At 45.7% G+C, this 21422-nt stretch overlaps 1 protein-coding gene across 3 annotated transcripts in view; it reads right to left on the bottom strand.

The window, feature by feature from the left end:
- PRKCH (protein kinase C eta) overlaps positions 1-21422 on the bottom strand; it is a 365028-nt gene that overhangs the window by 206469 nt on the left and 137137 nt on the right. For all 3 annotated transcript variants that reach the window (XR_014059378.1, XM_081509759.1, XM_081509758.1), the window contains exons 5-9: positions 21139-21227; positions 19485-19614; positions 16480-16607; positions 11830-11973; positions 11472-11645 (exon numbers count right to left, since the gene is read on the bottom strand). Coding sequence is in view for 2 of the 3 variants with exons in the window: in XM_081509759.1 (XP_081365885.1) it covers positions 11472-11645; positions 11830-11973; positions 16480-16607; positions 19485-19614; positions 21139-21227 (665 nt within the window). In the remaining variant the exon portion in view is untranslated. The remainder of the gene's footprint in view (positions 1-11471; positions 11646-11829; positions 11974-16479; positions 16608-19484; positions 19615-21138; positions 21228-21422) is intronic.

The raw sequence follows: 21422 nt of genomic DNA, 5'->3' as shown, positions 1-21422 counted from the left end.
ACTCTGTCTACAAACTCAGGAAAAAAAAAAAAGATATAATACTCATGTTTCTATAAAGAAGATCTGACACATTTTCTTTGACCTCTGTAGAGAGTAAATTGATCTAGCTTACTTGACTTTCCATATGCAGGCTAGACCACCAGATGCTCATGTAAAGCAGGGGTTTTCAACTGGTGAGATTTCCCCCCCAGGAGCATCTGTTCATGTCTGGAGACTTTTTTGGTTGTCATAATTAGGGACGTGCTACTGGCATTAATGAATGGAAGCTGGGAATGCTCTCATCCTACAGCACACAGGATAGCCCCCACCCTCTCATAAAAAAGGATTACCCTGCCCCCAACATTAGCAGTGAGCAAATATCATCACATTACATAAATGATTTAAATTTTATATAAAATTTTTAGTAAATTTAAGTAAATTCATATATATATGTATATTGCTGCTGTTTAGTCATTTAGTCATTTCTGACTTTGTGATCCCATGGACTGTAGCCACCAGGCTCCTTTGTCCATGGGACTTCCCAGGCAAGAATACTAGAGTAGGTTGCGATTGTCATTCCCTTCCCCAGGAGATCTTCCCGGCCCAGGGATCATATATATATATATATATACATATATATATATATATATATATATATTTTTTTTTTTTTTACTGGAAAGGTTGAATATTCATCAGTCATTTAATTCCTTGCCATATTGACCTGCTGGTGAGGGTCAAGCCTGTGGAGGTTAAGTTCTGAGCAATGTGGAGGGAACTTCCTGCTACAGAACTGACCTGAAGCCAAAGTAAAGAGGGACAAATTGAATTTATGAAAGTGAAAGTTTTAGTCGCTCAGTCTTGTCCCACTCTTTGTGACCCCACGGACTGCAGCCCGCCAGGCTCTTCTATACATGGAATTCTCCAGGCAAGAATACTGGAGTGGGTTGCCACTCCCTTCTCCAGGGGATCTTCCCGACCCAGGGATTGAACACAGGTCTCCTGCATTACAGGCACATTCTTTACCATCTGAGCCACCAGGGAAGCCCCTGGTGAGTTTATGAGCAGGATCTCAATTCTGCACGTTTCCAAAAGAACAAACTGAACCAGTCTGTAGGTCCAACTCCCTACTTTGCTGGTTGTGTCTAACTCATTTTGAACCACCTTTCACCACTGGTAGACACACACTGGCACAGAAGGTCTGGGCTAGTCATGGGCTACTTCCCACTTTGCAAGGAGATCTGAAATGAGGAGTGAGAGGAAGGACAAGGATGAAGGCACTTCCCACAGGCATAGGATCAGAAATGTACGTAGGGGAGAGGGGAGGCGTTTTGCTGGAAGGGCTCTCCTCTTTTGTTTTGGTGGGAATTAAACATTACATCATTTTAATGTTGAAAATATCATATACCATAAGGATGAAATTGAGTTTCTGGGAAGAGTTCCAAGACTCCCTTCGCAAGACCTAAGCAAGACATCATCACAGACCATCCTAAAGAAGTGGGTAGGAGTGAGCTCCAAATACTGCAAGCTCCTTTGCTGTGCAAATATACTGAAAGCTGAATGGCTGCACAGAAAGGAAACAGCAACTCCCTGGGTGGCCCTAAAAGGGAGACAGGGCCTGCCAAAGCCTCTGCCGGTGCAGCATGGAGGATCTGTGGTGAGAGGAGCCAAGGTACTCTCTGGCTTCAGAAGGCAGGAAAAGGAACCCTGCACAGGAGCAGTCAGTCCTGAAGGCATGGATATGGGGGTGGGGGCAGGGAATATTGTCCCTGCAGCCTCCTGTGGGGCTCTCAAGGAAGAGATCAGTCTTCCCAGCAGCAGGAGGAACTCTGTACCAACAGCAATGGTGAGCGCAGGAAGTAAGCTGAGCTGCTGCTTAGCCATGATACCTCTTGCTTTGGACCCCAAGCCCGTTGCCCTCCCTGCCCCCAGGAATCTCCATCAGGTCTTCAATTCCCTTCACCAGATGGGAATGCACAAGCAAATACAGCTTCAAGACACCTCTCCTGGACTCTCCTGTAAGCAGAGGGCTGCTCTGAGCCTGCCCTAAATAGCAATCCCAGAAATGTGACCATGCCCAGCCCACCGCAGAGGGGTGACTCTCTGCTATGGCCCTGCTCCTCAGGTCCCGAATTCCCCAGGAGGACACTGGCTCCATGAGGGAAGGGGCTCCCTCCTGCTTTGTCCACCGCTGTGTCCTCAGGGCTCAGAGCTGGGCCTACACCGTGGAGGAGCTCTGTGCACATTTGCCGAATGAACGAACACCCCTCATCTTCACCAACTGGTGGACGAGTCTCTGAAATTTCAGGCGGCCAAAGTTTATACTGACAGACAGGGCTGACTTTGTCCTGAGAGGCCCTCGACCTGGAGCCTGAGAAGAGATGGACATAGCTGTGTTCTGACAAGTCATGAAGCAATTATGGAAAAAGCAAGTATTTCAAAACTAGAAGACATTAGAGTCTATGGTTTCCACCCAGGGCAGTTGGGTTTCTAGACTGCATGATTCTGGGGTGGGGGGCTTGCTCCAGCCACCCACAGATGTCGCCTTAGGTCTTGGACTCAAGGTCCTAGTTGATCCTGGCAAAGGCCAACCCAGCTTCCCAGGGAAACACCCGCAGGCCACCCTAGGGTGCTAGTTGGACTGTTAGTCTTATATTCTGGTTGCCCTTCTGAGGAAAGACTGGCCCGGAGGTAAAAATTTCCCCCAGAATCCAGAGTTCCTTTTCAGCTATCTTTCCTTTTGTAGCAGGGAGTAAATACAGTCATTATACTATTTATGTCATGTGTATGACTGTCCTCTTGCCAGCTAGACTGAGCATTGCAAGCGCTGTTTCTTTCCCTTGCCCTCCATCAGTGTGATTCCGGACTGGCTGACTTGTCACTAAACTATTTGGCAGAAAGCCCATCACATTCTCATGCCTGGAGCCACTCCCGGCACTTCCAGCCCGGAGCTTTAGAACAGGGCCCCGCTGAGGTCTGAGCATCCATAGTTTGGCAGGTTCCCAGGCATGATTAGGGAAAACCGTAACCAACACGCCCTACCACAGAGCTTCGCCGGTCATCAGACACACAGGGGCCGAGTCTGACCCCGGCAAGTCTCGGCCAAGTCAAAGGAAATGACACACAATCCATGAACCGCCTTCCACACACTGGAGGTGGGGGGTCCAGGCCATCTCTAGGTCATCACCGGGGGTGACAGCTAGTGACAAGGCCGGTTGCAACTGAATAACCTCAAAAGGAAACACATGCCAACCCTTTCAAGCCCTTTGGTCACACCAAGTGTTCTGGCATCCTCCCAGAGCAGAGACAGCCAAAGGAACAGCAAGAACTCCGGGTTCTCCTATTTCTCATTCATTTTCATGACCCTATTGAGTCACAGGTAGTCGGGAAGCTGGGAAGCCTCCGGGAACAGAAGCAAAGGTCCTAAATCAGCCCCCACTCCCCCGCTAGAAATTCAGGGCCCGGAGATGGCCCATGTGCATTCTGTCCCCAGCGGGAACATGATTAATGTCAGGAACATGCCCAACCGGGAAACACCACGTTCTGGCTTGTTTTCTATTTTGATCTGAGCCAAAGGCAAACTATACCAAGTGACCCATAAGCAGACCACATTGTGTTTATGGCACTCAACGCTCAGCAGAAGGAGGAAGCCCAGTTCCAAACAGGTTAAGAAGAAATGGCTTTTCCTTAGGTGTTTTATAAAAGGCCACAAAACCCTATGCTGTGAAAACCTGCCTTTATTCCTGCCTGATAACAGGCAGGGGACCTTCCTCAAGACAAGGGTGCTATTAGCTCGGCCAGGATGAGAACCCAGAGCTCGCCTATGGAAGGCTGCAGTGCAGTCACCTCCTGACGAGATTCCTAAAGATGCACTCCAGGGCGACAGGATGATTCTGCTGCCCATCTCTCCTGTCTGTGTCTCTCTTTGACACGTACACCCCTCTGCTAATATTTAACATAATGACAGAGAAAATAACTCAAAGACTGTTCCCCCTGCACCCTGTGGCCGGGTGATTTTCAGACATATTTTAAGTGTGACTTATGTGCACTGAAATCAGTTTGCACCGGTTGGGCAAGCTGACAGCACTTGGGTCACAAGATTCCTAGCCACCCTACCCTTCAAAGGCAGGGTTTCTGCATTATTGATGGACACTGAGGTGCGGCTTCTTAGGGGAAGCAATGGCCCCCTGCCAAGAACTCCAGGCCCACTGCTTTGTGAGCGACCCCCGCAGGTGACACCTGACGACACCCCATCAGTAGGGAGGGGCGAGCACCCGGCTTCTGTCCCTGTAAAAGGAGGTTCTGTGTAACGCCTCCCCCACCCAGGGCAGCAGATCACCAATGCACAAATGGGCTCATGGCTCCAACGCGGCCTGGGCACCGGGCACACTGTGTCCTATGTTTTCCAAACGGAAACCTTTGCTCTAACAAACTGGGTCTCTGAACAAAAGCTAAGCCATCTGACCAGCGTTTACTCCGCCGCTCCCCCTGTGCTGCCGCTGCCTCTTTGTTCCTCTTGGTCTCGGCCCTCAGCTCTCAGCCAGGCTCCAGGAGCGCCAAGGAGAGCCTGGGGAGCTGGGGGTGGGGAGACCCGGATTCCAGGCCATAAATGCCAGCAGGCTCAGCTGCCGACACAACAGTCCCTGATTAAGATGAAAGGAGTGTGAAGTGAATTTAACCTGAAAGGGTGGGAAAGGCAGTGGACCCCAGGCCAGCAGCCCGGACCTGGGCCATCCTGGCTTCAGGAGGCCTCACTCCCCATCGACAAAGAAACAGAAGCACGTTGCAGGAACTGGCAAGCAGAACAAAGAAGAAAAAGATCATCCATAATTCCACTACCTTCATAAGAGTCCCTGATAGTTTACTGGCACCATTTCCTTTCTGGCCTATTTTTTTTTTTTGGCAGAGGGGACAGGTTTGCCAAGTTGCTCTCCCAGGAGGAACCAAAAATGGATTCGCACTGCTAATTATCATAAATTCTGTACTATTTCCTGGCCTCCCATCTCTCGTCCCACCATTTACTCTGTTTAATTTTGGGCAAGTAATTTAGCTCCTCCTTCACTTTATTACTCAGTAAAATAAAGATAATAATTGTACCCATCTTCTAGGGCTGATGTAAGAATTGTATGCAATAAATCATATGTTACATGCTTCTGAAAGTAACACACTATCTTTTAACTACTTAATATTCAATCATCTCTCTACTGGCCAAAAATCTTCATCACATAGTACATTTTTTAAGTAGATTCCTATCGCTGAAGACTAAGGTTGTTTCCAGTATCTTCCTATTATAAATTATGCACTGAAAATTAAACATATTTATGCATAACATTTTATTCCTTATGTTGCTTTCTTTGGCTAGGTTATCAGAAATAAAATCAACAGATCCAAGAGTATAAGCATTGATCCAGACTGTAAGCCATGATCCAGATTAACGAATTATTCACAAACTATTAGAATGTACACTGCTTTCAGAAATTCATGAGAATGCCAGTGGAATGATGTACTTGCAAGTAACATGTATTATGATAAAAAAAAATCTGGGGCAATAATTCATGGGCACATAATTCTAGGTGGCAAACTTGATAAATTATCTAATATTTGAAATCTGCTTATCTTTTAGTTTTGACCAAGAACAAAGAGAGCTCCAAAATCCCTATTTTGTGAGTGTTTATTGTCACCATCATGTAGGGTTTGTGCTGGCCCCTGGGAGTCCCAGGACATGTTTTGGTGTGGGGAAGAAGGCAGTCATCACAACACCCAGCTGGTTCACTTTTGAACCATGTCATGCATGTGGCAAGAGCGTGTCTGCATTCTCGCCTTTGGTCCTCACAGCAATCCCGCTTTCATCTCCACCACGAGAACTCTAAGGCTAAAAGGAATTTTAAGGGAGTTGCAAGCCATTCAGACAGAGGAAAACAGAGTTGGAAGGCCTCAGCTTCCTTTTCCAAGGGCAAAGCTGCTGCCATATCAACAGGTTGGAGGGGAGCCAGTGCAGACAGGAGGGGCTTAAGCAGATGCTGAATCAACAACCTCAATGTTGTATAAGATACCAAGTGGATGGAGCCGGACTCCAGAGTCAGCCTGACCCAGAGATGAACCTTGTTTCCACCACTCAGCTCAAGGGAGCCTTAGCAAGTTGCTCCCTTTCTCCTGGGCCTCAGAGACACTCATTCCGCAGGCTTGGACAGTGAGAGAAGCGCGGTTTCTACCAGCATCTTCACAATGAAGTGACACATTGCAAACAGTGGGGAGAGGCTCCCACGCCTCACCTCGGGTCCCTTCTAAATTCTGCAGGGGCGACTATTACAGTTTCGCGTGACACACTGATCAGCATCTTCTTTTAGATGTCAGGGCCTGCCAAACCCAGTTGCTGAAAAGTAGTCATTCACCTGCTGTAATTTCTCATAGTAATTGGCATTTCTGTTCTTTATACTTAACTTTTCAATAGCAAACAGGGATAGTGACTGAGGACTTCTGACAGATGGACTGATGCAGAGAGCAAATGACATGCACATGTAGAGTTTGATACCTTGCAAATCTGAGAGATGGCTTAAACTATAGCAATATGAAAATTGTATATCTTTATCTCAGCATAAGAAAAATGCACTTGATTCTTTTAAGTTGTTCATACCACTTTATCATCTAGACTTAGGGGAGGGGAAAATTACCTTTATCCTTTGCTTTGGAGACATCTACTGCAACACACAAATTTTAAACCCCAAAGTCAGCTCCTCTCTGGTGCAGAAATAAAAATCACCTTGTGGTAACGACTGCCACCTTGTGGCCATATATGAAACTGTCACTAAAAATAGGTGGCCAGTGTTAATAAAGGCTTAACCAGCTGCAGTCCATAGGGTCACAAATAGTCACACATGACTGAACACGTATGATACACACATACATCAGCTGAACACTGTGGAAATCACATGAAGACACTGATATCTGGGGATATTTTACAGTTCACATTTTCCTGGAAAATTCTGCATTGTATATTCTATATTTATGGCCCTTCCCATCTGTTTCAGGTTAATTTCTTTTCTACTACAACACCATCTAATTGTTCGTAAGACCTCAGACTGCTTCTATAGAGTCATGGGGATTTCCTTGGGTAGGTAAAAGCCCCCTGGAGTTGGGCAGGAGAAACTACTTTATTTGTTCATTAGAATAACTTGAAGTGGCCACTGCATGACCATGTCAGTCAGCTGTCTGACTCAAAGATCATCACCAGTTAATATTGTCCAACCCAACATCACAGAAAACTATCTGCTCTTTGGTGCGGCCCTGAATGTAGTCCTGCCTGGCTCATGAAGTGAGGAGGAGCTGAGCTTGAAGCCCAGCTGGATGAGCAGTGCCACCAGTCTTGCCTTCTTCACAAGGGTGTTCTCAAACCCAGAACCATCACCCTACTTTTCTCTGAGAAAACAGCTGGATGAGGACCAGCAAAAGACGTCAGGTGGACAAAGCACAGAGCGTGGGAAGTAATGTTTCGGGGATACTCTGGTAGCAGTGGAGGATGGGCACAACCAAGCTCTGATGGAACCACGGACCCAGAGACGGGAAGCAGAGAATCAGGGGCACAGTGGCAGGGGCAGTGTGGGCTCCAGGACTCCTGGAGCCACCGAGGACTCTGATGAAGAGGGTGTGGCCTCAAGGGGCCCAGACTATGAGAGGCAAGAGGAAGGAGTGCAAGGGAAACTGCTGCCCAAGAAGCTATTAGTTGGACCCCGAGGTGCTTGGCCAGCACGGGAGTGCATGGCATGCATCTCCTTTCATATGTCCTCCTGTCTGCTGGCTTCCCTGCTCGATCCATCCTCCACGCCGCACATGTGCCTTTACCAACACAAGGGGCCCTTACACATATGTGATGCTCAGCCTCACTTACTGTTGGAGAAATGCCAATTAGAACTCCAAAGTCGCCTTTTAAAAAAAAGTCTCTCCAGCCATTAAAATGATAGGCAGCGTCATGACAGAAGAGGAAGGGAAATAAGCCTTCTCACATGTGGTTTGGGAGTGTGAATTTAGAAATACGGCCAGCAAGTGGAAAGAGCTTGGGCTCAGCAGTCAGACTGCCTGGCTTTAAAACCTCTGCCACTTGGAAGCTAACTTTCTTCCTGCCTCAGTTTGCTCATTTGTAAAATGGGAATGATGCTAACAGAACTTACTTCACAGGATTACCATAAAGATTGATAATACACTAAGGCACTTAGAACAGTGCCTGGTATATAAGTGATAAAGTCTTAGCTATTTTCAGCCATGATAGGGGAGAAGGCCCACTAGACTCCATCAGAATCATAAATCCATCCATTCCTGACCAAGCAATACCACTTACAGTAGTATCCCATATAGAAATCATAGCACAGGTACATAAAGATAAAAGTACAAGGGACTCATTGTAAATTTGATTGAAATAAAAGTTAAGTATAAGCTAAGTATATACCAATAAGAAATAGCATAATAATTTGTATTATGGTCTTAAATGGAATACCATGCAGCCATTATAAACGAGGTGGTCAGGTATATACAAATATGAGACAATCTCAAGATACATTATCTTTTTTTTCAGACAAATAAGGTGAATGGGGATGCAATGTACAATGTGGTGACTATAGTTAATGATATGATATTGAATATACTTTCACTTTTCCCTTTCATGCACTAGAGAAGGAAATGGCAACCTACTCCAGTATTCTTGCCTGGTGAATCCTAGGGACGGAGGAGCCTGGTGAGCTGCCGTCCATGGGGTCGCACAGAGTCGGACACGACTGAAGCGACTTAGCAGCAGCAGCAGCATTGAATATATGAAAGTTGCTGAAAGTATTTCTTAAAGGTTCTCAATAAAAAAATTATGTAACTAAGTGTGCTGATAGATGTAGGTGCTAACTGGACTTAGTTGTGGTGCTCATTTTACTACATATGCAAATATAAAATCATTTTCTGTACACCTAAAACAATGTTAAACGTCAATTATATTTCATTTTTCTAACGTGCAAATTTTTAAAAAGTATAAATTTTGCAAGATGTATTACAGAGATTTACTCTCTTAATAAAGCCATTTTGGATTTTTTCCTTAAGAAGACAGGGGTAGGGGGACTACCCTAGTGGTCCAGTGGTTAAGAATCTGTCTTCCAATGCAGGTGACACAGGTTTGATCCCTGGTTGGGGAACTAAGATCCCACACACTTCGGGGCAACTAAGCCTGAGCACCACAACTACTGAGCACACGTGCCTCCACTAGAGAGAAGCCCACGTGTTGGATGAAGAGTCTGTGTGCCACAACTAAGACCCAAGACAGCCCCAAATCAATAAATATTTTTAAAAAGGAGGGTACAGGATGGTGTGCAAATATATACCACCATTTATGTTTTTTTAAAAAAATAAATACGGATGCATATATGTTCTGTGTATGTATGCTTTTGTGTACAAACAATTCTCTGAAAGGCTACACATGAAACTAATAATAGCTTCAATCAAAGAAAGGAGATGAATACTTGGTGAATGCTTATATTACCCACTGCACACAAAAAATTTGCTTTTTTATAGTATAAAACTGCAATCTGGTATGTCATTCTTCTGCTTAAATGTCTTTCATTCATTCTTAGGGCTAAAATACAAGCTCTTTTAACAGAGCCTTCAAGGTTCTTACAGCCTGGTCCTGGCCTGGCCTACTTCTACAGTCTCAGTTCTCACCAGGCCCCTCTTCAAGCTCACATTTTATGCTTTTGGGCTTTATTCACCCTTCTTGTTCCTGTTTACTGGTGGTGGTTTAGTTGCTAAGTCATGTCTGACTCTTGCAACTGCATGGACTGTAGCCTTCCAGGCTCCTCTGTCCATGGGATTTTCCAGGCAAGAATTCTGCAGTGGGTTGCCATTTTCTTCTCCAGGGGATCTTCCTGACTCCTGCATCTCCTGTTTGGGAGGCGGATTCTTTACTGACTGAGCTACCATGGAAGGCCTGTTTACTGGTAGACCCACCCGGAGCTGTTCATCCTGTACAACATACTCCCTTTCACTTTCTCTGCCTGACTTATTCTAACCAGTCCTTCTGGTTCCAGTGTAGCTGTCACTTTCCCTAGAAATGCCTTGCAGCATCCCTGGACCAAGTGTGATGCCCCGATCCCACTCCTGCCACGGCCTTTACATCGCTGATGGCGGCAGAGACAAGGGATGTGTCCTGTATGCTCTTTCAGAATGCCTTTGACAAGCAAGAAGATTGGGAAATAACTGCCAGACCCTCCTGATGCCTTCATAGGAGCCCTCTCCCCTCTCCACTGATAGCAGAAGCCCAGTCCTGAGCCCAGTCTAAGTGGGCTGCAGAATGCCCCACCTCAGGGATGAGTCAAGGTGGATGGGAGCCCACTGTGACAAAGCAGCTTATCTCGGCTAGATATTTGCTCTTCCAGCCTCCTCTGCAACTCAGGATGAGCCTATAACTCAAGTCTAGGAAAGCTTTTTCTATCCCTGATAAGAGGAAAGTGCATGAAGCCATTCTACCTCTGTTCCCTGTGCTTCTTGTTTTAGATGCTTTCATGTGATGTGTGATGGTTAGGGCTGTGATATTAGGGCAAGTACCCTGAGACCTCAAGGGGAAGAGATGCCTAATGACACTAAGCATCTCATACAATCCTAATTGTGCTATCATCAGACTTCTCAAGAAAAAAGTCTCTACTATGAACTAAACTCATCCTCTCTGTTTATTGTGTAAACCACTATCAGTCATATATTCTGTCAACTTCAGCCAAAAGCATTCCTAATTGCACCCCATGATGAAAGTGAAGTCGCTCAGTTGTGTCCAACTCTTTGTGACCCCATGGACTGTAGCCTACCAGGCTCCTCCGTCCATGGCATTTTCCAGGCAAGAGCACTGGACTGGGTTGCCATTGCCTTCTCCAGGGGATCTTCCTGACTCAGGGATTGAACCCAGGTCTCTCGCACTGCAAGCAGACGCTTTACCTTCTGAGCCACCAGGGAAGTTCTCATCCCATGATGGGGTAGACAGAACCCCAGGATCAGTCCACAGAATCAAGCAAAGGGTCCTTGACGGAGGCCAGGAGCAAGGCCTTGGGACATTACAAAGCAAGGTGCCCTCTTTGGGCCTATGCTGGTCTGAACTCTTTTTCCCCAGGTCAGAAACAGTTTAGCATTTAGCAATGGAGCCAAGGTCAAAGTCACCAGGATAAGCAGCCCTTGAGGTTTCCTGTCTTCTTGGACTTCTGTAACCTTCACTCTGTTAGAGAAGACTTATGTACAAAGACATTTTCAATCTTAGGACACACAACCCTCAAAGTGATCCTTCTCCAGGACAGCATGAAAGGGAGTGGTTAGTTCATCGGTTCTGGTCGTCAGAAGTCACTGGGTACTTCAAATGACCCTACCTTGGGAGTCTCCATCCCCCCAAAGTTTCTGATCTGCTACATTATGAAACCTTCGACATACTGCAGTCTCAACTTTTGAAGAAAGGAGGCCATGGGACGGTGAATGGGAGTCATACTTACAGGGGTCTGAAAGCAGCAGAACAACTGAGTGAGGAAGGGGTGGTTGCGGGCCAGGGACAGGATCCTTTTCTCAGTCATGGTGCACTCCACGTCATCGTCCTGCAGGATCACGTCCTTCTTTAGCACCTTCACAGCATAGAGGTCTCCTGTTTCTTTTATTCTTGCAAGCATCACCTATGGCAAAGCAGCAGGAAGGAGCATGAGCAGGAGAACTCCTGCAGCTCTTAGGGTATAGCCTTGCCTGGGACAGAAGGCAGATGGCAGGTGGGAAACAGGCATGTGGATACATTCCTGCACATACAAACAACCTCCATGGAGCAGGCTTCCTTTAACCCAAACAGTTGAAGCCAAGACTCACCTTCCCAAAGCTGCCCTTCCCCAACACTCGGATGAACTCAAAGTTGTCGATCCCAAGTTGGTTGGAAGAATTTACCCCAATGCCATTTCCTTCTTTGGTGCTCTCCTTTCCCTGTCGTCTTAGGGTCGATCTAGAAACGAGCTTCTGCAAAGAAGAAACACATGCAATCAGAAATCCCAGTGGAATGTGAAGCAGTTACAGATGGAGAAGACCCCTCAGTGCAGCACATGGGAAGAGATTAATACAGCTTGACTTGTGATCACGTTCTGCCACTCAAAGCTGCTTCAGCACCAACTCCTGATCTGTGCTTACTGTGTTTGGGTAAGAATCATTTAAAAATATATCTAAGCCACTGAGTTTCAGTTTGTGCTCAAATGGGAGTGTATAGAAACACAAATGTCTCAGCCTGGTCCACCTGGTTGCTTTCTACAGGTGATCACATTCTAAGAGCGCCATCTGGTGTCCATGTCCTACAAGTAGTAGCTTTCACAACTGCTCAGAAAATCAAGTACCACCCACACCAAAATGAGAAGAAAAGAAGCAACGTTATAATATACATCATTTTAAATTACAGAAGAGAAATGAAAATTAATGTAAATATTGGAACAATGAGCAAATATATGAAGGACAATATCGACAATATCTATAATCTCATCAGCCCTCTTCAACAAAAAATAAAAACAACATAAATATACACACATCTATCTTTACGCTTGATGAATTTTTAAAGACAATGAAACTGTTCATAACACTAATTTTAATTTAACATTTTGCATGCTATTATCATACTAACATATTATGTTAATTGCATGCTATTAACATATTATCCACAGTTCTAAATGTCCTTTAAGAATATGAGCTTTAAAAAGCTGTCCAATAATCCATTTTATGGATATATCACAAGTGATTCAATAACTCCCCTGATACTGGACATACAGATTATCCCCATTTTTCTCTATATAGATAATACTCAGTGATCATACTTGCATGCAAATCTTCCTATCAGGGTGATAAGGAGTCAGGGCTCTCAAGCAGGCTCAGTTCAGTCGCTCAGTCGTGTCCAACTCTTTGCGACCCCATGAATTGCAGCACGCCAGGCCTCTCTGTCCATCACCAACTCCTGGAGTCTACCCAAACCCATGTCCATCGAGTCGGTGATGCCATCCAACCATCTCATCCTCTGTCGTCCCCTTCTCCTCCCGCCCCCAATCCTACCCAGCATTAGGGTCTTTTCCAATGAGTCAACCCTTCGCATGAGGTGGCCAAAGTATTGGAGTTTCAGCTTCAACATCAGACCTTCCAATGAACACCCAGGATTGATCTCCTTTAGGATGGATTGATTGGATCTCTTTGCAGTCCAAGGGACTCTCAAGAGTCTTCTCCAACACCACAGTTCAAAAGCATCAATTCTTCGGCACTCAGCTTTCTTCACCGTCCAACTCTCACATCCATACATGACCACTGGAAAACCATAGCCTTGACTAGACGGACTTTTGTTGGCAAAGTAATGTCTCTGCTTTTAAATATGCTATCTAGGTTGGCCATAACCTTCCTTCCAAGGAGTAAGCGTCTTTTAATTTCATGGCTGCAGTCACCATCAGCAGTGATTCTGGAGCCCAAAAAAATAAAGTCTGACACTGTTTCCACTGTTTCCCCATCTATTTCCCATGAAGTGATGGGACCAGATGCCATGATCTTAGTTTTCTGAACATTGAGCTTTAAGCCAACCTCTTCACTCTCCTCCTTCACCTTCATCAAGAGGCTCTTTAGTTCTCCTTCACTTTCTGCCATAAGGGTGGTGTCATCCGCGTATCTGAGGTTATTGATATTTCTCCCGGCAATCTTGATTCCAGCTTGTGTTTCTTCCAGCCCAGCGTTTCTCATGATGTACTCTGCATATAAGTTAAATAAGCAGGGTGACAGTATACAGCCTTGACGTACTCCTTGTCCTATTTGGAACCAGTCTGTTGTTCCATGTCCAGTTCTAACTGTTGCTTCCTGACCTGCATACAGGTTTCTCAAGAGACAGGTCAGATGGTCTGGTATTCCCATCTCTTGAAGAATTTTCCACAGTTTATTGTGATCCACCCAGTCAAAGGCTTTGGCATAGTCAATAAAGCAGAAATAGATGTTTTTCTGGAACTCTCTTGCTTTTTCGATGATCCAGTGGATATTGGCAATTTGATCTCTGGTTCCTCTGCCTTTTCTAAAACCAGCTTGAACATCTGGAAGTTCACGGTTCACGTATTGCTGAAGCCGGCTACCTGGGTTCAAATCACAGCTCTTCAACCCAACCCTGTGACCGTGAACCAGTCACCTATCTCTCTGTGCTTCAGTTTCCACTCCTAGCAAAGGGGATGTTATAGCAGCTGTCACGTGGATCGTTATGAGGAGTAAATGACTAACTGCACCTAAAGCTGTTAGATCAGTGCCTGGCACATTCAATAAACCTAAGCTGTATTGTCATCATTATCAACAAGATCATCATTAGCATCATCTATTCAGATAACTTTGCAAAAAGGGAACTCTTTGAACCAAGGATTTAAATTTGAAGATTTCTGATGCATGGTCAACTTGCCCTCCAGAAAGGTTAACTGCCAATACAATGAGAGCTCCTAGCTCACCAGATGGAACCAGAAGTGGGTGTGACCTCTTCGGGGAGTTCTCCAGCCCCATCCTGCAGAGGACGCTACCTATAGACAAAGCGACGGTGCAGATGTCCATCTTGGGATATTTATAAGACAAGCAGACCAGAAGAGACAAGAGACCAGAAGTCTAACATCTTGGAGCATTTGACCTATTTAAAAACAGCTAATTTGGGGCAATTTCTAAGCAATGTTTGCAATAAATAGCTGGGCAATGGCCTGAAACTGCAAGGATTGTCCTTACTCAACCGAGTGAAACAGTGATTGAAGATACAAAATGGATGATTTTTTAAAATCCAATTGTTTTAATAGTTTCTCCTCATAAATTTTTCAAAGACAGAAAAATTTTACCAGCTTGAATTTCACTTCCTCCATCTAAATCCTTCCCCTGGCTGGGCTGGCCCTGGCCAGAAAACTTCAAGCCAGTGTTTCTCAATCTTTTTATTCTTTTAACCCATTCTTCTCTTTTGATAGACTGAAGACATCTCTCTTTAGTGATGAACTGTCAGATAATAGGTAATTTGGGTTTCTCACTATTAAGTGTCAGAACATTAAAGATACTTGGTTCAAATGACATGTGACACTGCCCATTCCTGGAGATTGTGCCGCATGGCTCAGCTCATTCCCGTGGAGTTTCAGAAGCTCTGGGGCAGGCTGAAAGTCTTAACCTGACACTTCAGGCACAGCTGTCTGCGTGCGTGCATGCTAAGTCACTTCAGTCACGTCTGATTCTGTGCAACCCTAAGGACTGTAGCCCGTTAGGCTCCTCTGTCCATGGGATCCTCCAGGCAAGAATATTAGAGTGGGTTGCCATGTCCTCCTCCAGGAGATCTTCCCAACCCACGGATTGAACCTGCATCTCTTACAACTCCTGCATTAGGAGGTGGGTTCTTTACCACTAGCACCACCTGGGCTTCCTTGGTGGCTCAGATGGTAAAGAATCTACCTCCCAATGCAGGAGACAACCCCTGGGTCAGGAAGATTCCCCAGAGAAAGGAATGGCAACCCACTCCTGTATTCTTGCCTGGGAAATCCCATGGACAGAGGTGCCTGGTGTGCTACAGTCCAGGGGGCTGCAAAGAGTTGGACACGACTGAGCCACTTGCACTTCACTTTTCCTCAAATCAAGAAATACAATGTCAGTCCAAGGCCCCGATCTGCCAGGTGGGGCCCTCCACCTGGTAGAGGTGGTTAGTGAAAAAAAGGAAACGGGGTGGTTAGTGATGACATTTTTTGGACAACCAAGCACCTGACAGTGATTGCACTTCCCTTCCTAAGTATCCAAAGATATTTGCCAGTTCAGTCTAGAATTTTCCTGAACCAGACATCAAGCTACACATTTTAGAAGCCACAGCCATGGCCGTGGATCTTTCCCCAGCTCTCGGCAGACCCCAACTAGCAAGGCAGCAGTAGTATGCGGCTGAAGCTCTAACGGACCAGGGGAGGGTATGGGTCACTCAGGGAGGGGACAAGACAAAACGTGCACAGCAACAGACCCGCTCCCCCCACCCCCGAGAGCCGAGAGGAGGGAACTCCTGTCTGCGGCTAGACCAGAGATAAATTCACGATCCATAAACAAAAACTTCACACTCTGGATTCCAGGACTGAGAATGTCAGCTCTTCAAGTTCAGTGCCTTCAGAGAGGGGGAAGCAGAGGCCCACAGTTACTGGTCAACTGCACAGCCGGGACCACACCAAGAGTAGAACCCAGGCCCCTGGATTCCAGGCTTTTCACCAGACCACAATGACAGGAAGCTGATTTACCAAAAAAAAAAAAAAAAGATCCTTTTTCTACTTATTGCAATATCTGCACACTCACTATTTGTTGTTACATAACTGTATATAGAATCTTCTTTGTAGAAGAAAATGCTCTTTAAAAATGCAATAAATTTGTTTACCATATTTGCTGAGACTAGGACTTGGATTACGCCACACACGATATGAGGACTCACCACATCTGGGAACAATGTCCAGATTACAATATGGGAAAACAGTAAAGGCTCACCGAGGTTGGAGAAATATTTCCGGGTTGGAGGCCCATTCCCGCCAGAGTCTTGGCCAGCTCCACAGCATTTACCCCGCAGTTTGGGGCCACGTTCGCCTGACATCGAATGTGTACATTCATTTTACATACTGGAGGGAAGAGGAGAAAGGAATCCACATTCAGAAAAGAGCAGCATCAACATGAGATGTAAAGCAGGACCGTGATAACCTGAAAGACTGTGACCGGGCAACTGTACAGGCTGAACAATGCCATCTTCTCTTAAAATTCAGCTGCCACAAATAATGATCCCTGACAGGGGAGCCTGGTGGGCTGCTGTTTACAGGGTTGCACAGAGTCGGACACGACTGAAGCAACTTAGCAGCAGCAGCAGCAGCAGCAGAGTGTAAGTAAATCCCTGACTTTCTCTATTTCTGTTTTGTGCAGAAGCAGAAAGCCTAGCATACTGAAGAATAATAAATTTCAAATACCTTTTTTTTTTTTCACCGCAACTTGATGAAAGACATTCAACTATGTTACATTTTAACAGTCAGCACCGATTTCCCAGCATGATTAAACACAGATTAAAATATTCATCACAGTGACAGCTCAGTCAACTAAGTAACAAGGAAACATGCTAAGTGACTTTAGACTCTTCCTTGTACCTCTCAAAACAAGGTAGCAATCACAAAGCCATGTGTAGATGGCTGTTCAAACAGGAGGGAAATGGTGAGTCTGAGAGAAAAACCTCTAAGTACAGCCTTCTTTCTGAGCACTGTCTTTGGGTGGCCCTCACAGCACAGAATGTGGTATCCTGTGTGGCTGCCTTTCTTAGGGCTTGCAGCCTGTGGCTTCATGGGTGACAAAAAGCAATTGCTTTAAAGGTCAAAGTAAGTGGCAGTTGGAAGAGCAGAGAGAAGCAAGCTAAGCTCCTGGTGCACAGGAAGCTGACTTGGGATGATGCAAGACCTGAGGTTTAATCAGCACAAGGTTCTGATACGGTTTCTTGACCTGGGCCTGCAGAAGGGAGGCAGAAATGAAGCAGCGTAATACATGTTTGGGGTGTGTCAGCCCATCTTTGGAAGGATGCACAGATCCAGATTTTGTGGGGGCTGAATTTATGCAATTTAGGGTTGTCTTCTTTGAGAAAAAGAGCACTCTGGGGCTTCCCTGGTAGCTCAGTAGTTGGGAATCCGCCTACCAGTGCAGGAGACACTGGTTGGATCGTTGGTCCGGGAAGATCCCACATGCTGTGGGGCAACTAAGCTGGTGTGCCACAACTATTGAGTCTGTGTTCTAGAGCCCGGGAGCCACAGCTACTGAAGCCCGCACACCCTAGAGACCGTCTCCCCAACAAGAGAAGCCACCGCCATGAGAAGCCCATGCACCACAACTACAGAGTAGTCCCTGCCCGCTGCAACTAGAGAAAAGCCCATGTACAGCAACAAAGACCCAGTGCAGTCAAAAATAAACAAATCAAATCATTTAAAAAAAAGAAAAAGAACACTCCATCAAGTAGAGAGCTTGGAAGATGCCTTGCAAGGGAGGGACTCTGAGGCTTAAGCTTTATTAGCTTCATAGGACATCCTCCTCTCTCAGGAAGGCTGGTACGGAGACATACAAGCCAGTAGTGGCCTTTCTAAGGCACCACGTGACAATAAAAGCAAAAATCATAGGAGCCGGAACCCTGCAGGTGTGCTACCCTCAGCACCACCAGGGACAAGAACCATGCAGATGAGCCCCACCCGTGGCTCTGTACAGAGCATTGAAAAGCAGAAAGTGACTTTCACCCTAGAAAGGGACACCACCCAGCTAGTGAACAAGCAGTGCCTAAAACAAAGCCACACGGGCACCGTCTGCTGTTTTGGTTGATAAAGAATTTATTTCATGTATCTATGAAAAAAGAATCCTTGTGACCCCCATGGACTGTAGCCCTCCAGCTCCTTGGTCCACAGGGATTCGCCAGCCAAGAATACTGGAGTGGGATGCCATGTCCTCCTCCAGGGGATCTTCCCAACCCAGGGATAGAACCCAGGTCTCCTGCATTGCAGGTGGATTCTTTACCTTCTAAGCCACCAGGGAAGCCCACAGACACAAAGCACACATGAAAAAAGAATAATCAAATGGGGCTCTGGAGAAACAAAAGAATTCGCCTTTCTTAAAAACAAGGGACTAGCCCCTTTTTGGTAATAGAAGCAGGTTTGGTTAAGTCCAGCCAGTGGAAGTTGCCCAGTTTTATTGACATGAACTCTGCTTCCTCTGGTGACTTAGAATGTGTCTAAGGCTTCAGCTGAACTTCACATGTATTTCAGCAGAGGACAGTGCATCCCACGACAGCCAGACTGTTACAGAAACACTCAGTGAGAGATGACTCCAGGCCAATAGCTTCTCAACTCCTAACAGGACAGGGATCAGCCCCCATTTCCCGACCCTTTGCTAAGGCAAAAGCTCAAAACTCAGGTTCCCTTGGGCATAGCTGTTGAAGTGCAAGCCCACATGGCCAAAGCTGAAGAGTCCTTCATTCCACCTACCCTCCAATCTCTATCAAGCCCTTTGAGAAGACACAGGGCAGCTCCAGCTATGCCTTTGTAACTCAATTTCTGCTTATTTCTGGTGAGGTCTTCAGACCACCTCTCTTGCCAGTTCTTTACCCATAACCCAAGCTTTTCTGCTGACCACCTCACCTCCTGCTATCTTCCATTTCTGACCAGATGCCATTTTTTCCTCTTTCATACACCTATTGAAATACACAATGACCAGCCTGTACTGAGCACTGAATAGAGGATAGCCAGTAGGCTAGCTAACCAGACAGGACATTTAACTTGGCAACTGCGTAAACCTGCTGTAGTTAGGAAATTTGTGGATCAAGGCCTGACAAAGGGCACATTCGATCTAGAGTCACAGAGATGTTTGTTTATAAAGGATCTGAAATGATCCGTTCTAGGTCAGATCCTGAACTGCAGAATTTGGAAAGCTCGCGGCAAGGTGCTCTCATGAGGAGGCGGGTGCCCTGCACCCCAGCGTCTCACTTTTACACTGAAGTCCTTGTCGCATTATGCCCCAGAGCAAGGAGCCGCAGTGGTCACAGAACGTCGGCACCTTATAGTTGTGGACGCTGAACTTGTGCGGGATGTTGATTCCAAACCTCTGCTCAGCAGTCTGTAAAAAAGAAACAGGAGGATGAGAGTTGAAATGCCACACCTTCTGCTGAAACCATAACAGGAGCCCACCAAATTCAGTGTTACTATAACCCCTGAGATGGGCACATCATTACTGCTCAGCAGCAATGAATTACCCAGGCCTGACAATCCAGATTGAGCACGTTTTCTAGTGAACAAGGCTAGACAGAAACATGTGGTATACAAGATCGGTCTCCATCTTGGGAGAGTAAAAGAAATTTAAATTTTCATTTCATTTTTTATATTCAAGCTGTGTGTCTCTCCCTACCAATCCCCTCATACTTATGTCTATTTGTTAGAACCTTTGCATTTCAGGGCTAAACAAGTCTTTTATAGACTACATACACTTACTATCATCACAAGTTCTTCCAAAAATCGATTATGTCATGAGGACAGGGCAAAAAGGGTGGTACGCAGAGGACATGGAACCATTTAAGGAATTCATTCCAAAGTGACATTAAAGTCGTGATCTTATTCTGCCCTTCCAGCCTCTGCCTGTCTTTGCATTTTGGTTTCTCAGTGCAAAGATAAAAGATTCTGCTTTTATGTCACATACAATCACTTCTTGGATCAGGTGTAATCTCACATACTATTTTCAGCAAATAATTAGATTAGGCATACGCTCTATAGTCTACATCAAATTTAAAGCAATAACAACAGAGCCACGCATAACAAGGAGTGGGGTAATATTACTCCTCTTGAAACCTTTCTGGCCTCTTTCTCTTAAAAAAAAAAAGAACACACACCTCTCTGTGTACTCTATAGCAATCCTGCACGTTTACTGTAAAGGACCATCAATTCAGAGCCAGACTCTTCAGTGCACCTGTGAATTTACCACTAACTGTTGGTGATATTTCACCTGCCTCTACCTTCAGAATTTAGAGCATTATACCCACCTCAGCGGGACACAAAATGGCAAGAGTGAAGTTCAGAATTTATGTATAAACAAACACCCTCCCTGAAATTCCCTGAGAGGCTGGAAGGGGCCAACAGTAAGTCACTTTATTTAGAGAGTGCAATTTACAGTTAACAACAGATTTATCACATCAGTTGTATCTTGCAGTATTGATCCTATTTTAAGATTTAGGCTGAGGGAGAAGCTAGCTAGCAGAGGCTGGATTCTACATTCAAATACCAGTCATCCAATGCCAAACTCAGGCAACTTCTCACAATTCCAAATCTCTCTTCAAATTAGAAGAACTGATCCCTAGAGCTTTTACCCAGCTGATCACTAATGGAATTATCTTAAGGACAGATTGAGCTAAGCAAGTATAGAAATACAATGCCATAATATAAAAAGGAGAGACATTTCAATTCTGATACCATCGTTGGCTTCAAAGAGTGTGGAAGGGAAGTGGGGGTGGGGGCACAGCAAAGAGGGACAGAGGGGGAGAGAGAGAGACACAGAGGGAGAGGGAGAGAAAAGGAAGGAGACAGGGAGAGAAGGAGAGAGAGAATGTGCACACGGAAGCATGTGTAGACAATCAGCAAACTGCTATCTTACCTTTGAATCCACTTTGTTAATATTGTTTTGGCAAGTGCAGGCTGTAACAATTAGATGATGGCAGCGCTTGTGGACGACACAGGTGCACACTAGGGAATTAAATCCAGCAGTTACACATTTATCAGAGGCTGACAGCCTAGCCAGTTTCAGTAGAGTAACAAGGGCTGCACATGCCAACATGGCCTGATTTAGATGCTGGGCTCACGGGAAGCCTGTGCTCCCGTCCTTCCCATATTCTTTACCCTCACCCTAACGCAGGCCTTTGCTCATGCTCAAACTATTCA

The sequence above is a fragment of the Giraffa tippelskirchi genome, chromosome 7, assembly GCF_054371585.1.
Source record: "Giraffa tippelskirchi isolate mGirTip1 chromosome 7, T2T-mGirTip1v1.2.pri, whole genome shotgun sequence".
Classification (NCBI taxonomy): Eukaryota; Metazoa; Chordata; class Mammalia; order Artiodactyla; family Giraffidae; genus Giraffa; species Giraffa tippelskirchi.
This window is presented reverse-complemented; position numbering and strand designations above follow the sequence as displayed.